This window comes from Argopecten irradians, chromosome 5 (genome assembly GCF_041381155.1).
Source record: "Argopecten irradians isolate NY chromosome 5, Ai_NY, whole genome shotgun sequence".
Taxonomy (NCBI): domain Eukaryota; kingdom Metazoa; phylum Mollusca; class Bivalvia; order Pectinida; family Pectinidae; genus Argopecten; species Argopecten irradians.
In genome coordinates, this window is record NC_091138.1 from 16,387,913 (window position 1) to 16,403,209 (window position 15,297).

General features: G+C 36.9%; 1 protein-coding gene across 1 annotated transcript; it reads right to left on the reverse strand.

Annotated features, from left to right (window-relative positions):
- Positions 1-3,766: 3,766 nt before the first annotated feature.
- On the reverse strand, positions 3,767-10,632 carry LOC138323012 (chymotrypsinogen B-like). Its single transcript, XM_069267327.1, has 6 exons — positions 10,539-10,632; positions 8,135-8,498; positions 7,533-7,663; positions 7,135-7,278; positions 6,203-6,363; positions 3,767-4,316 (listed from the first exon to the last, which is right to left on the reverse strand). The coding sequence occupies exons 1-6, from the start codon at positions 10,555-10,557 to the stop codon at positions 4,131-4,133; spliced, it is 1,005 nt and encodes a 334-aa protein (XP_069123428.1). The 5' UTR covers positions 10,558-10,632; the 3' UTR covers positions 3,767-4,130.
- Positions 10,633-15,297: the final 4,665 nt, after the last annotated feature.

Genomic DNA, 15,297 nt, shown 5'->3' on the forward strand with positions numbered 1-15,297 from the left:
AATTAAATTAAATCATACAAGATCACATCCTCGATACTTCAGGGGTTACTATCACTGACGTCTTACCCAACCCTGGATTATTTCATAGTAAAACTGCAGTTCAGGAGGAAAATACTGATCATTCACAGGCTCGCAGAGACTTCATTTGAAGATTAAAGATAGAGCGACATCCAACTCCAAAGCCACACAGTCAACCATAGTGTACCGTTATTCGATTCTATGATTCTTTCCGTCCATTCTTCATTCACAATCCTGAATTTATCTTTGACTTGGTATAAACCATATGTCATAGAGGTAGCGCGTGCAATAACAGGACATGCAGGATATGACATATTATAATCACAACTTCCATAACGCTCTCAATATAAACTGCACGTCCCGGTATAGTGCTCAATTATGAAAACAACCTCTTGACATGTATTTCACATACTGCATAGTCCCTCATTGGGACGGAGATGATTATATTGACATTAAAGTGAAAAGTACACACGCAACACACATTCACTTAACAAACAGGAGGCCGTTTTTAACTGGTTGGTTATTAATAGTATATTAATCTAGCCACGCACCCAATCTTATGAGGATTCATTATCATAACGGTTATGCCACTCATGATACAATGTGTTTGAGCAAGACTATCAAACTTTAATAAAACAGCTATTGGTATGCCTCACTTTCATTTAGAAAGTTCTGATTGGATTAAACTTGATAAAATGACATTGAATAAGTAAGCAATTTCACTGGAATTGGAAGACGAGGTGGGGAAATGACTCTTGAGGGAAATTACCCATTGATAGCTCCACGTGTGACCAGAAGCGGACGTTGTCTGCAACTTCAACGAAAATGGCAACAATGTTGCTAATTATTTTACGACAAAGATGCTACTTACAAAAACAAATCTATTAACTCTGCTCTACGGCCATTAATGGTTTATATACATGGGGTCAGGGCACGACATTGATCTCATTGACTGCATTCCGATGGATTTAGCAACGTTTTTGGCAAATATTTATACAAGTAATTTTTCTCTTGTTGATGTTGAATATAACAAATGTATGGATTTACTCGCCCTCGAGATCATAACTGATTCCAGGGAGACATGTCTAGCTGTATCCCTCCACAGAGGGTCATAAAAGATAACGTGCAATCATGAATTCACTTACTTGAAAAATTGCTTTCTTCCGTCCTCTTTATATATCATCATATTTCAATGGGTATTACAATGTCAGATTGTTATATTTTGGTTTCTGTCATTGCGAGGTTTTTCATAATGAAATTTCATATTTTAGTCAATATGTTGTATGGTATTAGAATGAAATGCTACATTTGAATGTGTTATAAATGTAATCACATATTTCAGCGTATTAAATAAGTATGTAATTGAGGGTATCTGGATGAAATCTCGTATATTTCAGTGAAGAAAATATGGACTCTTTAGTGTTTCAGTCAGTGTTTTACATATAAAAATGGTATCCCATGTTAATTTAACTTTAAAGTACGATGAAATGAATCACTTTTGTGCGTATCAAGTGTGCCAGTCTGTTAATAGTTTTTCAATTATTTTAATTCATCAGTATTTATAAGATAAGGAGAGAACCGTCAAACTGTACTATGGTAGCAGAAAACAGTAGATTTGGACAATCTATGAAATTAAGGTGCATGCCTTGGAAATATAGATATAGTCATTTAACTGTAAAAAATACCTGTACAAAAGTATATATATAATTAATCAGCACAACTTTTGCAATTACAATTTGATATTTTGATACAGATTTGGCCATATTCTGCGCTTATTCATGCATGTGAATACCATGGTAACAACAAAAAAATACCTGAAAAATTGCAAAATATCATGATTTTTAGCCCAAAATTGCAGAAAATTGTACTCAATTTTTTTCTTAAGACCTACCTTAAATTGAGCACTTCTATCACAATGGCAAAATAAGCTAATTTATTTCATAGGTCGATTAGGTGGATTTTTCAATATTTTTGCCTAAACCCGCGCCATGGATTTTCCTTCAAGTAAAGCTAGCATTTCCGGTCAAGACGCACTTCCGGAGGAGCCCAGAATTGTAATCTCTAACCCATTTTTGTTATGTTTATTTAAAAAAAAAAATGAAACTTATATCAAACCCTCCATATTGGATGTACCAATTTCAGAATATATTTGATTTTTAATTGTTTATGCATGGCTCAAAACAGGGGCTCCCCACTTAATAAAAATATAGACCGTGGCCAGGCTGTTCTTCTCTGGTTTGCTACCTATGTGTGTTAGAGGATACCGCTACGATGCCCTTTAGAGCCGAGTGTTGTATCCTCTCAGATATATAAACAGTACAGTTGAGGCTTACCTCTAACTCAAAGCACAGCTCCTTTTGTGATGATAAAACTGTGACCCTAATTAACAAAGTATTCATCACTTATAAACTTGATAGATGACATAGCTAAAATATAACAACAATGTGCGTTCATCCATATCATTCTATTCACCACATGTCTTCGAGTAACAAGTAAAACACACAAAGGCTTGATTGCGAGAAGATCTTATGTAAAAAAAAAATCTTTTATATATATATATAATCGATACCCAGTTTTTTTACATAAGATTTTCTCACAAATTCATACAAGTGATATTTTCATCATATATAAACCTACAAAAAAAATGTACCCATAATGCACCATTCAATAAGGAATTATTCATTTCTAAAATGTCCTCTAAGCTGATATTCGAACCTTGCTTTATCAGGATAACGTCTTTACAGGTGATAAAATGATTAAGTGATGAAATGTATCTAGAAACTGAAAGGGATTTGTAATATGTGATTTAGTGTTTTCTTGTATATCTGAAAAAGAAATGAAAAAATACTCAGGAAATGGACAGAGTAAAACAACTATACGTTTTACTTCACCTGAAGAAAATCTTGCCAAAACGAAATTATATCAATATGATTTTTTGATATCTTGAAAAGAAAAAGAAAAGGGAAAAAATGTGGAAAGTAATATTCGGATATTACAAGAAAGTCAATTGTCAGGAGATTTATTTGTATGTTGTTAAATTGAATAACATGTTCGAATTGATCAACTCCAGTAAAGAGTTTATGAATATGTGAATTATGTTCATTGGAATTCCAGGGATATACTCCAACTATTCTTCAACAGCTGTAGCTGGTATGAGCTTACATAATTCAAGAGTAAATGTGTGGTAATTATAAGTATTTGAATATCAACTGGCCATAGATCAGCCAATGTATGTAAAAGCCACGACATGAACAAGCTCAAATAAACGCTATGTTGCAATGGAAGTAACAGTGTACAAATGTTACCACAGAAAAGTATTGCAGGATACAAGAAAGTTATTCTCAAAAATGGAATTAATACAATCAGCTTCAAATTCTGAATATTATCAATATTGTCCATGAATGATATGTGAATGTTGCTCAAGATAATATTAGTTATAAGTGTTTTCAAACTATTCTGAATTGTGATGTCTTGATGTCTTGAGCTGAACTCAGGAGATTTTCGTAACTGGTTTATAAGTGACTTCCAAAACTGATCACATACACATATAAACCCGACAGCTGTCCAAAATCTCATATAAACCGGCTACAGGTCACTTATATATCAGTTATGGGTACATCTTGCACATTCCATGGAATATAACACAAAAAAAAGTTTTACGCTAACTGTATTTTGATTGATGCTGAGGACAGAATTGTTTTTGGTCAGAGTGAACTAGTATCAAATAACATACACTCAGGTTTGATTATCATTTATTGATAATTTCATGAACATTCAAATGAATTCAATTATAATTTACATGTATATATTTTATATAAAAGCATATCCTAAAATACTCACAATTATACTTAACTTTGAATTAAATGAAATAGATACTTTAACATTGTAGTTAAATTGTTATTTTACAAATTATATATTATTAACAATATATCAATACATTTATTAATTAGTTCACCTTTGAAAATGTTCAAAGAACACGTACAACACTATAAAGTTAAGAAAACCACCTGTAACATTTAAGTAGAAAATGCAGTTCGAAGTTAGTGTCCTCCCATTTTACCTCCAAATAATGATTATGTAATTATTCAGGGTATGTTACTCCTTTATTTATTTTACACCTCCACGTGACCATTTGGAGGTTGCATGACTCTGCTGATCCAGTCCCTATAATAGGTGACACGAGTGTAGATCCCAGGAAAGTCCTTCATCCCACATTCGTTGCCCGTAGATACGATCCCTACCAGTTTCCAGCGATCATCCTCTGAACTCTGACACATCAGCGGCCCACCGGAGTCACCCTGTCAAGTAGGATCCATTGTCAATAAAATGGAAAGGCGTATATAAATACTACACCTCTTTAAAATAGGGTCAAATTGATTTTAATTCTAGATATATATATAACCAGAACTTCAGATTTTTAGCCCACCATCATCAGATGGTGGGCTATTCAAATCGCCATGCGTCCGTGGTCCGTCGTCCGTCCGTAAACAATGCTTGTTATCACTATTTCTTAAAAACTGCTGCAGGGATTTTGTTCAAACATCACATGGAGGGTCCCCTTGGTCCATATTTGTGCCATACAGATTTTGAGGCTGATTGGAAAAACATGATGGCCGCCAGGCAGCCATCTTTGATTTTGGCAGTTGAAGTTTGTTATCAATATTTCTTGAGAACTACTGAAGGGATTTTGTTCAAACTTCACATGGAGGTTACCCTTGGTCCCTAGTTGTGCCATACAGATTTTGAGGCTGATCAGAAAAACAAGATGGCCGCCAGGCAGCCATCTTTGATTTTGGCAGTTGAAGTTTGTTATCGATATTTCTTGAGAACTACTGAAGGAATTTTGTTCAAACTTCACATGGAGGTTACCCTTGGTCCCTATTTGTGCCATACAGATTTTGAGGCTGATAGGAAAAACAAGATGGCCGCCAGACGGCCATCTTGGATTTTGATAGTTAAGGTTTGATATCCCCATTTCTCAAAAAGTGCTGAAGGGATCTTTCTCAAATTTAATATGTAGGTTCCCCTAGGGCCCTTGTTGTGCATATTGCATTTTTGGACCAATCAGTGAACAAGATGGTGCAGCCAATTCGATAGTTAAAGTTTGTTATGGCTCAGAAAGTACTGAAGGGATCTGCAGGCCATGCCTTGGATGTTTTATATTGCTCAGGCAGCCATCTTGGATTTTTATATCAAAGTTTGTTATCGCTATTTTCTCAGAAAGTATTGAATGGATCTTTCTCAAATTTCACATGTAGGTTCCCCTAGGGCCCTAGTTGTGCATATTGTGATTTGGGACCGATTGATCAATAAGATGGCCGCCAAGGAGTCATCTTGGATTTTGATAGTTGAAGTTTGTTACCGCTATTTCTCAAAAGGTACTGAAGCGATCTGTCTCAAATTTTATATGTAGTATGTTTGAAAAAGTTTAAAAAGTAGAGAAAAGATCCATCTTTCCTTTGTCAGATATAGATCATTCTTTGGTGGGCGCCAAGATCCCTCTGGGATCTCTTGTAATTCTAGAAATATATATATACCAACCAGAACTTCATAATTATGGCAGTTATGTACAAAATATTTAAACGTTGACATACTAGTATATAAAATCTGAAATGGATGTTCATTTCATACGAGATTTTATGAAACGAGTCTAAGAAGTTTTATTTTTGTGGGTTTCATAAAATATCATATAAAAGGAACACAAACAGAATTGTTAATCACATAACTACAACAACATACATTCCGAAAAAAGCTCACGTCAAAATGTATGTTAGAGTGTATTCCGCCATTTTGTCCTCGAAATCCTGACGTCACGTCATTTTTCCTGACATCATTTTATTGTTTTTGTCATGACCTCACAATGAATTTCCAGCCAATGAAAATCTCTCCAGGTTATATAACACCTTGTGACATATGAAAATATATTTCATGGGCGAAATCACTGGATATCAGGCGGATTATGTGATAAATATAATGATATATTTTCATTTGCTCGTGACTTACAATATATAACCTTACCTAACAAAAACTAATTTTATGAAATGATACTTCTCCTATATCTACCGTTGGTGTAGTACGTGATATGTAAAACGTGTTTCGTGACGTCGTTCTGAATGACTCCATGACGTAATAACGCAATGCGCAATTTTGTGCTTAATTGCGTCCTACCTCCTAGCCGACTTACCAGACACGCGTCGTGCCCCTCATGTGAGCCTGCGCAGATGGTTGACTGATCAATGTAGAAGGTAAAAGTCTTTGCTGCAGTGTACAACTCGCTACAGAGGTCGTTATCAATCAGGGAAACAGAGGTGATGAGGGGAATGAAGTTACCCAAACCATAGGGACCTGAATAAAAAACACGATCTAATTGAGAACTTCATACTGTGATTTGTGTATCACAGATAATTTACATAGAGTGTCAAAAAAAATTGGTTCTAAGATAGTTATAGACAGGCAGGGAAAATCCACCATAGCAACAGTGTAGTGGAAAATGATAACGGTTAATGGTTTGGTTAATCCGACCCCAATAGCCACAAATGGCGGTAAAATGTTTGGTCTTTTGCTGTCCCTTCGTTAATAGCTACAACTGGAGGGTAAGATATCTTTTCTAGACTTGACGCTATCTCAATTCTTGTTGAAAGGCACATTACCCATGCTCGAACCTATCCCAAATGGCAACAAGGCACCTTACCTTACTCGGGCCCAACGGAATCTCAATAGCAACAGCTTGTTGAAAGGCAGATTACCCAGATCCTGATAGTCATCACCCTGGATATGACACATTACTCCCCATTGATAACTACAACTTTAGTTCTTGAGGATAGGTATATTACCCTAGCTCACACGGTGAGCTTTTTGACAACAGTCTGTATTAAAAAAAATTTTGCTTACGGTAGGCCAAGACTTCTACTACTACTATTTACGATAGGCCACTCGCACTCCTCTTCGCTAATTCTAGTTATGGTAAGAAACTTGCCCCCTTCCCGTTACTTCTACTTACGGTTAACCACTTGCCATCCTTTCCACTACTTCTACTTATGGTTAACCACTTGCCCTCCTTTCCACTTCTTCTACATACGGTTAACCACTTGCCCCCTTTCCACTACTTCTACTTACGGTAAGAAACTTGGCCCCATCCCGCAACAGAACACCGCTGACCAGTCTGGAACTGTCCTTCATCGAGGTCCGCGACGTCTTCAAGTTGAAGCTGTGGAATTGGTCTTAACTTCAGTAGAGCTATGTCATTTAGTAAGGTGTTCACTGAAATATTTACAAAAATATATATGATAAGATGCAAAATGTATAGAATGAAAGACGGTATCAAATCAAACCTTTATGCATTTAGTGTTGACATATAAAGATACTTTTGCACGTTTTGTTTGTAGCGAAGAAGGTCTAAGGAAAGGAACCAGGCGTATGATGACTTTACAAATCTGGTCAGTGGGTGTGTCGCATACTTACCTGAGAAATACTTTGGGAAAGGATCTCATCAATGGATGTTTATTAGGACTCACCTGAGAAGTTTCTAAGGTGTATCTCGTCGATGTGTGCTTTGATCTGATTCGGTTCCTGTTGGTATTGGTTGTATTCGTTTATCACCACCTCCCAATTATCAGGATTACTTAAACCCTCATGGACATCTTCACTGTGAAGTAAAAGATTACGGACAGTTTATATAAGATAAGGATCTTGTTTCAACATGTATCATGTCTGAAATATCACAATACCCTCTGATGTAGATCCCATAATTGGTCATTTTTCCAAAGGTGCTCCTTCGATTCCCTATAGGCTTTTACCAAAAACCGGTCTCTTCATTCAGAATTTGTAATTTTTATACTGCATCTTGTTTTGGTTTTGGAAACTTGAACAGATCGTTCATCCTTATCATTCATATTTCCTTATAACACCTACAATGTACAAGCGATTCACATAAGTGCCATGGACCGTCCCATGTCATTGCAAAAATTTACCTGTAGGAATACCTATCAAAGAGTAAATAAACTGCAGTTAATTTATAGTACATGCCGAAAGACATTGTCTTTTACCATCTCCTGTTTCATATATCTAACGATAACTGGGATTGGTACCCTGAAATGAGGTATTTTAGTTGCATTACCTGAAGCAGTGTCCTGCCGTAATGACCCACACTGGATCCGAGCTTATGATAGTTCCTCCACACACGTGTTTCATGCCGGTTTTCTCTGTAAATGCCATCGGGCGTAGAAAGTGAAGAGAGACTAGCCATGGCCATTGGTTGTGTTCCATGGGTGTACCATGCACAACTCGCTTCTCGGTCTTCTCGCCTCTTTTTGCTCCCTTTGCAATCGTCTCCGCCCACCGAGTCCATACTGCTTCGCGCCTTCTCTCATCTTCAGCCGCCTTTTTCTTCAACTGTTGTAAGCGATTCTCCAATCGCCGAATGTCATCCACAGAATTCACGTAGGCATCGCATATGAATACCAGGACTGCCAATAACACTACTGAAAACCAACCAGAACATTTGAAAATCATCAGAATTGTAAAAACTACATACCAGATAAATAATCGACACTAGAACCATCAGCAGATAGTGCTTGCATATATCTCCTTTAAGAGTAGTGTATAAAGTAAGATATGTCGCGAAGTCACGACAATCCCATATGATAGAACCTTTGTACGCTGAGTATTTTCTTTGTCAGTCAGACAGTCTAATTAATCCCAATGCATCTCGCACGTTCCGGTAATGGTTCCGAATTTAAGGATATTTAAGGAAACGTGGATAATTTTGAGTGCAGTTGTTTTCGCTTAGTCAGTTTTCAAACTGTGTGCTAATTTTCGCGTAATGTATTTATAATGAAATCACTCATACATTAACTATACACTTGTGAATATTTTGCGAGTTGAGATATTGTGAAGAAAGAAACAAGCGAAAACTTTCAATGCCACAAATAATTCCACTGTATAAACTAGACAAACTCTACACTCAAACTTTCCATCATCTTCATCAGTTTAGAGTTGTCAACAATATGGAGAATATGCTAACTTTGAGGCAGTACTAACGTTAACGTCATCAGTGGCTACATATAGGGAAGAGTAGATCTCAACAAACTGAACTGGCGCTAATCGCCTTGTATAAACCTTAAGATATAAGACAGAACGAGATCTATAGACATAAACCTGTGTAACAACCTTGGACACCAACACGCTCATGAGCCGAAACACATCCATAATGCTTCATGGTGACGCTCGGGTATGGAGGTAATCGTAATGGACGTTCACAATTTCAGATACTCATGACGGTAATATCAGAGGGCCGAATAGGGTATTCAAAACATCCAAAAAAAAATTTAGTTAGCTAAACCGGTAATCTACTTTTTCAAATGGGGACAAATCGTGAACGAATATCTTTGCAGTCTCGATAATATCACAATAGCCAGAACTTGTTAAAAGGTACTTTATCGCTACTCTGTCCTGAATCCGATAAACACAAATTGAGGAGATGTACTTTAGCCTGGCTAATTACCACTAACGAGGTAAGCTGTTTGGCCCCAGCATGCTAATACTTTGTACGACACAGTTTTTTTAGATGGTAGGATAGCCTATTATCATCGTGTTTCGTCCGTCGTCGTGTGCCATCCGCCATGCGTTTTTTTTTAATTTGAAATTCGGATCACCGAATTTATTTAGTGTATTATTTGTAGAGGACAATCATATTGATATAAATGAGTCTGGCCCAACCCGCGGGACAGAGGGGTTGGGCTCCAAAAGGGGAACTATGCTTAAGTTTTCTACCTCTATGTAACGCTGGCACGGATCACAACCAGATATGGTGTGAAACATCATTATTGACTTCATTGGGGAGGGGGGTTCTGCACATGGGCGGATGTTTTTTTTATCATTTATTTATTTTGCTATGAAGTCCTGTAAGTGTTTTTTCCGTCTATTTTCACATAATCTTTGCCCGATAACAATTAAGGTCCATAGTCAAAACTAGGTGCATATAGGAATACCGTGTTATTTCTGGAAATGAACGACTACTGTGATGAGTACTATCGAGCCTTCCGATGGTTGAACATGGGATATTGTATCCCAATCCGATCAAATAGACCTTGTGAGATTATTATCTGGAGCTTACTAGTTTTCTATGATCAATTGTCGGAATTTTTCCGACAGTAGTCGACTTGGAGATAAATTGTAAAAAAAGGCCGATTAATGAATATAAAATTAGCCAAGATATGCAAAAATATGGCTACGAGCAGGAATATGATTTTCTCTGACAAACAAAGCAAAATATTATACTTTAGTCTGGTATAACCTTAACTCTTGAGGACGCGTTTTAAACAAAGACAAGAGTGTGCTCCTTTAATTGTTTAGAACTCTAAAACACTTAACGATAACAAAGATTTAAAACATAAACTTCAAACTTCGTCAAGATAAAGGCATCGTATGAAAAGAATAGTTCCCTAGCTTTATCTTGATATACATTCGGTGTGATGTGCATGTACATATGTATTTTAAAAATTGAAGTAAAGTAAACTTACTGTAGGAGTAGTACGCCATGTTCCTTTGTCCCTCCGAACTTGTTGGGAGTGCTCGGTTTGGTAACGATGGTGCAGTAATTAAGTATCACAAAATGTTACAACTGACATTTTATATGCATCACTGTAATTAATTAGGATGGAGACTTTCGTTATTATCTAAACGACTGTTAATGTTTCACATAAACGTTCGCTAATAGTTACTGTGAATAATTTATGTTGGTGATGAAATGCATGTTATGATTACTAATAATTGCTCATTGCTCGGCAATAATAGGTGATAAATGCTGTATTGTATTACAGAAGTCTCTGTATCTGGTACCGAAGTGACTCGCGCGTGAAATGTTCTTAACCGTGCGACATTTATTATCACGAGAGTCTATCGCCCTATTTATTCCTTTTGATCCGATACATGACCTTTATATTATTAGTACTTTAGAAATTATAAGTTCAACTGTAATATTCATAAAAATAAACATCCGTCTCAGTTTTTAACTGGATGGTGTCCAGAAACTGATATTGGACGTTAAAATCACCAGTAATAAGTTTATGACGACACTTTTTTGTTCTGTTAATGTTAATAAATCTAGTAATTTGTTAATTTGTTTTATTGCTGTAGATAAGCAGTGTTTAATAGTTTTAATACTTCACCAAACATGTTCGTCAATCGACATATATACTGGATTTACTTGAAGGATTGTTTTGGTTAAAATAAATAAGGTCTTTTCGTTTTCTGTTTTCATTTCTGAAGGAATCGAAACCCGCCAAGTTGTTTAGTTTTTCATGTATTTTAGAGTTATGTTTTGGATTGATTTCTGTTAGTCCAATCACATCTGGTGTCGATGTTTGAGTAAAAATCAAGGATGACCGGAGGGCGATTGTTTTTGTCATTGGCAATTGGTACGGCATACAAAACCTTCATATAACTAATATTCTCCCCTCTCGTTATTTGATTGCCGGACATTATATCTTTTTGTTTTTATATTTTTTTCTCACCCCACGTTGTTCGATAGTCAGATCGTAGATCACTCTTGCATTCTCTTGGAGCAGCTTTGTATTCGCAATTGTGTCCAAATGAAACACCAGTAGAATCACCATTTTTAGCTGAAAGGCAGGTGAGCTTATGCTATGGTGCAGCGTCCGTCGTCCGTCCGTCCGTCCGTCAGGCCGGCCGTCCGGCGTCAACTTTTCCATTTAAACAACTTCTTCTCCAAAACTTGGAGACCTAGAGTCCTGAAATTAGAGTTATAGCATGCTGGGATGAAGGGCTACCAAGTTTGTTCAAATGAATGACCTTGATTTTCATTCAAGGTCACAGGGGTCAAATAGGCTGAAATATCTTGTTAAGACTTCTGCTTCATAACCAAGAGGCCTAGGAACCTGATATTGGGCCTGTGGCATGCTGGGATGAAGGGCTACCAAGTTTGTTCAAATGAATGACCTTGACCTTCATTCAAGGTCACAGGGGTCAAAAAGGCTAAAATCTTTAAACGACTTCTTCATGATAACCAAGAGGCCTAGAGACCTGATATTGGGCCTGTGACATGCTGGGATAAAGGACTACCAAGTTTGTTCAAATGAATGACCTTGACCTCCATTCAAGGTCACAGGGGTCAAATAGGTGAAAATCTACAACAGACTTCTTCTATATAACCAAGAGGCCTAGAGACCTGAAATTGGGCCTGTGACATGCTGGGATGTAGGGCTACCAAGTTTGTTCAAATGAATGACCTTGATTTTCATTCAAGGTCACAGGGGTCAAATAGGCTGAAATATCTTGTTAAGACTTCTGCTTCATATCCAAGAGGCCTAGGAACCTGATATTATGCCTGTGACATACTGGGATAGAGGACTACTAAGTTTGTTCAAATGAATGACCTTGACCTTCATTCAAGGTCACAGGTGTCAAAAAGGCTAAAATCTTTAAACGACTTCTTCTTAATAACCAAACAGCCCAGGGACCTGATATTGGGCCTGTGGCGTGCTTTTCATGAAGGGCTACCAAGTTTGTTCAAATGAATGACCTTGACCTTCATTCAAGGTCACAGGGATCAAATAAGTGAAAATCTTTAAACGACTTCTTCTTAATAACCTAGAGACCTAGAGACTTGATATTTGGCATGTGACATGCTGGGATAAAGGGCTACCAAGTTTGTTCAAATGAATGATCTTGATTTTCATTCAAGGTCACAGGGATCAAATATGCTAAAATCTTTTAAAGGCTTCTTCTTAAAAACCAAAAGGCATAGGGACCTGATATTGGGCCTGTGGTATGCTGGGATAAAGTGCTACCAAGTTTGTTCAAAAGAATGACCTTGACCTTCATTCAAGGTCACAGGGGTCAAATAGGCTAAAATCTTTAAACGACCTCTTTTTAATAACCAAGAGGCAAAGGGGCCTCAAATGTGCTTAGGGATGATATAAATTCTTATTTACTCTATTTGTTAAGTATGAACAACGCAAGATTACCAGATTGCAGGTGAGCGATTCGGGCCCATTGGGCCCTTGTTTTAAAATGCCTTCGATCTTCCTCTTATCTATCTCCAATTACGTCTGGTAGATTGAAAATGATGAGACTCTGGTCTTTCGATCTTGTAATTCCCGATTACCTTTATCTCCTATTTGCGTCATTTCGTCCTTTATTTTCAGGATTGCCTCATCCTCCGCAGAAAATTTAAGATTATCCATTTTGGCGGATATTTGGTTTCTCTACTTGTCTTGTCGCTCTTCTATTGTTATCATTCTTTCCTCAATGTTTGTTATTCTTTGTTGCTTCTGTTCCATTACAGTAGGTGCAGGACTATGTGAAACCGTCCAGATCGTATCCTCCAGTAGACGTAACCTGCTTGTTTTCTGTGTAGATGTACAGTATTGAAGCTAACAGACTGCTCATTTTGTTTGTGACCTTGGTGTGACCTAGTCCTCCTGTCCGGTATCGATTAGGGTCTGGGATGTTTGCAGTAGCCATTATGAGATCTAGCTGAATACAACCAGTGTTAGATGCTTGGTAAATAAAATTTACCGAACTAAAGAAGTAGTGGCAAAGTGCCTTGTCGAACTAGGCTAACATATCAAAAGACTGTATCACAGGTAGTTTATCTTTATAATCTATATACAGTAATACCATTTTTATAGGTTTGACAACGTACCTTGCCGAGACATTATTTATACATTGCAAATAGCAAAGTGACTTTGCTTATTTTATGTCATACCTGCCTTTGATCAATTTTGTGTTGTATATTTTCTAGTTTTTGACAGCTTCAAATCAGTAACTGTAACTGTAAATATATATTTGTATACAGGTAGAATTTATCTCCTTTCCCAGTGCTGTTAAACCTCTCCATACAATGTCTAACAATCTATTGGCTTTCTTCACATTGGTGGATACGTTGAATGAACACAGAATATAAGTCTTTGGTGTTTGGTGGTCCGTTGAGAAAATCCCTTACTGTCAGACATAAGACTGGGTTTATTATATAGTGAGCTGTCATCAACCCCATAGTAACACACCGTCAAGTTTTTCTTCTATTTTCTTAATTATTATGGGTACAGTAGAGAGTCGTTGAATATAAAATCTGTTTTAACGCACAAGAAAATAAAGTACTTCGGTGCTATTGTCCTATAAGATGCTAAAGGTTTCTATTTCAGTTTTTTCAAATTTGTTTGGAGTAGGTACTGTGAGTAGGTACTGTGAACGCCAACGAGATTTTATGTGCAACATTGCGAAAGATGCTAGATACAGAATTTTTTTAACAGACACATTTAATGCTTTCAGAGCTATTTGTTAATAACACATATTTCAAGATCAACTGTACAGCGCCATCATTTCCGTCAATGTTAAAGATGCTCCACCGCTGACAAATGGTATTTTTTCACTATCAAAAACAGGAGCAGACGATTTAGTATTTTTCTTCAGTTACAAAAGTTACTTACTTTACACCATTACCACCATTGAAAAGTTTGAGCTTCTAATTTTACTTCAAGTTGAAATATGAAAAATAATTAATTGCATCCCGAAAAAAATCCGTGTCACTATATCCTATATGGAATGAAGTACTGATTGCGCATGCACCAAAGGCAAAACAAATTATTTCATATTATTTGTTGTGTTAATTAGGCATATATATACAAGATTAAACACTAATTGTTGTTCAAATGATGAACACCATTTATGCTCTGTCGGCGATGGAGAATCTAACAGACATCTGCAACTATATTACATATATAGAGGTAGAGAGGGAAAATAGAGCCAAACACCTGTGGGTTGACTGAGAGTGGAGGATTTGGTACGATATCCCAACCTAGAGTAGAAATGGCTTAACAATTAAACTTTATTGTGTAAATATTTTTCATCACAGATTCTATCCCACGAGGCTCAAGAACAAGAAATCCTTAGTATGATGATATGAGTACTCCTTACAAGAGGACACGGGACTCTCAAAACCCAAGCGGTAGTTGCAGACATGAAGATGACTGTACATGGAATTGGGAGAACATGGGGAGATTAGTAAGTGCATGGTCAAAGTAGACGATAGCCTATTAGGTCAATCCAAGACAACATCATACACCTTCTTCTTTTTTCCCCAACTTCAAAACATCAACTCGAACAGATAGCGACTGAAGTATTTTTCCTAAGCGAGAAGATCCGTAAGCTGTCCCTGCGGTTTTCTTTGTAGAACATGTCATGGCTTTTAGAGCCTACAAATCAACACTCTAACAGGCATGGCTAAAATGGAGGGGCTTTGGAAGTTAGGAACTTTTC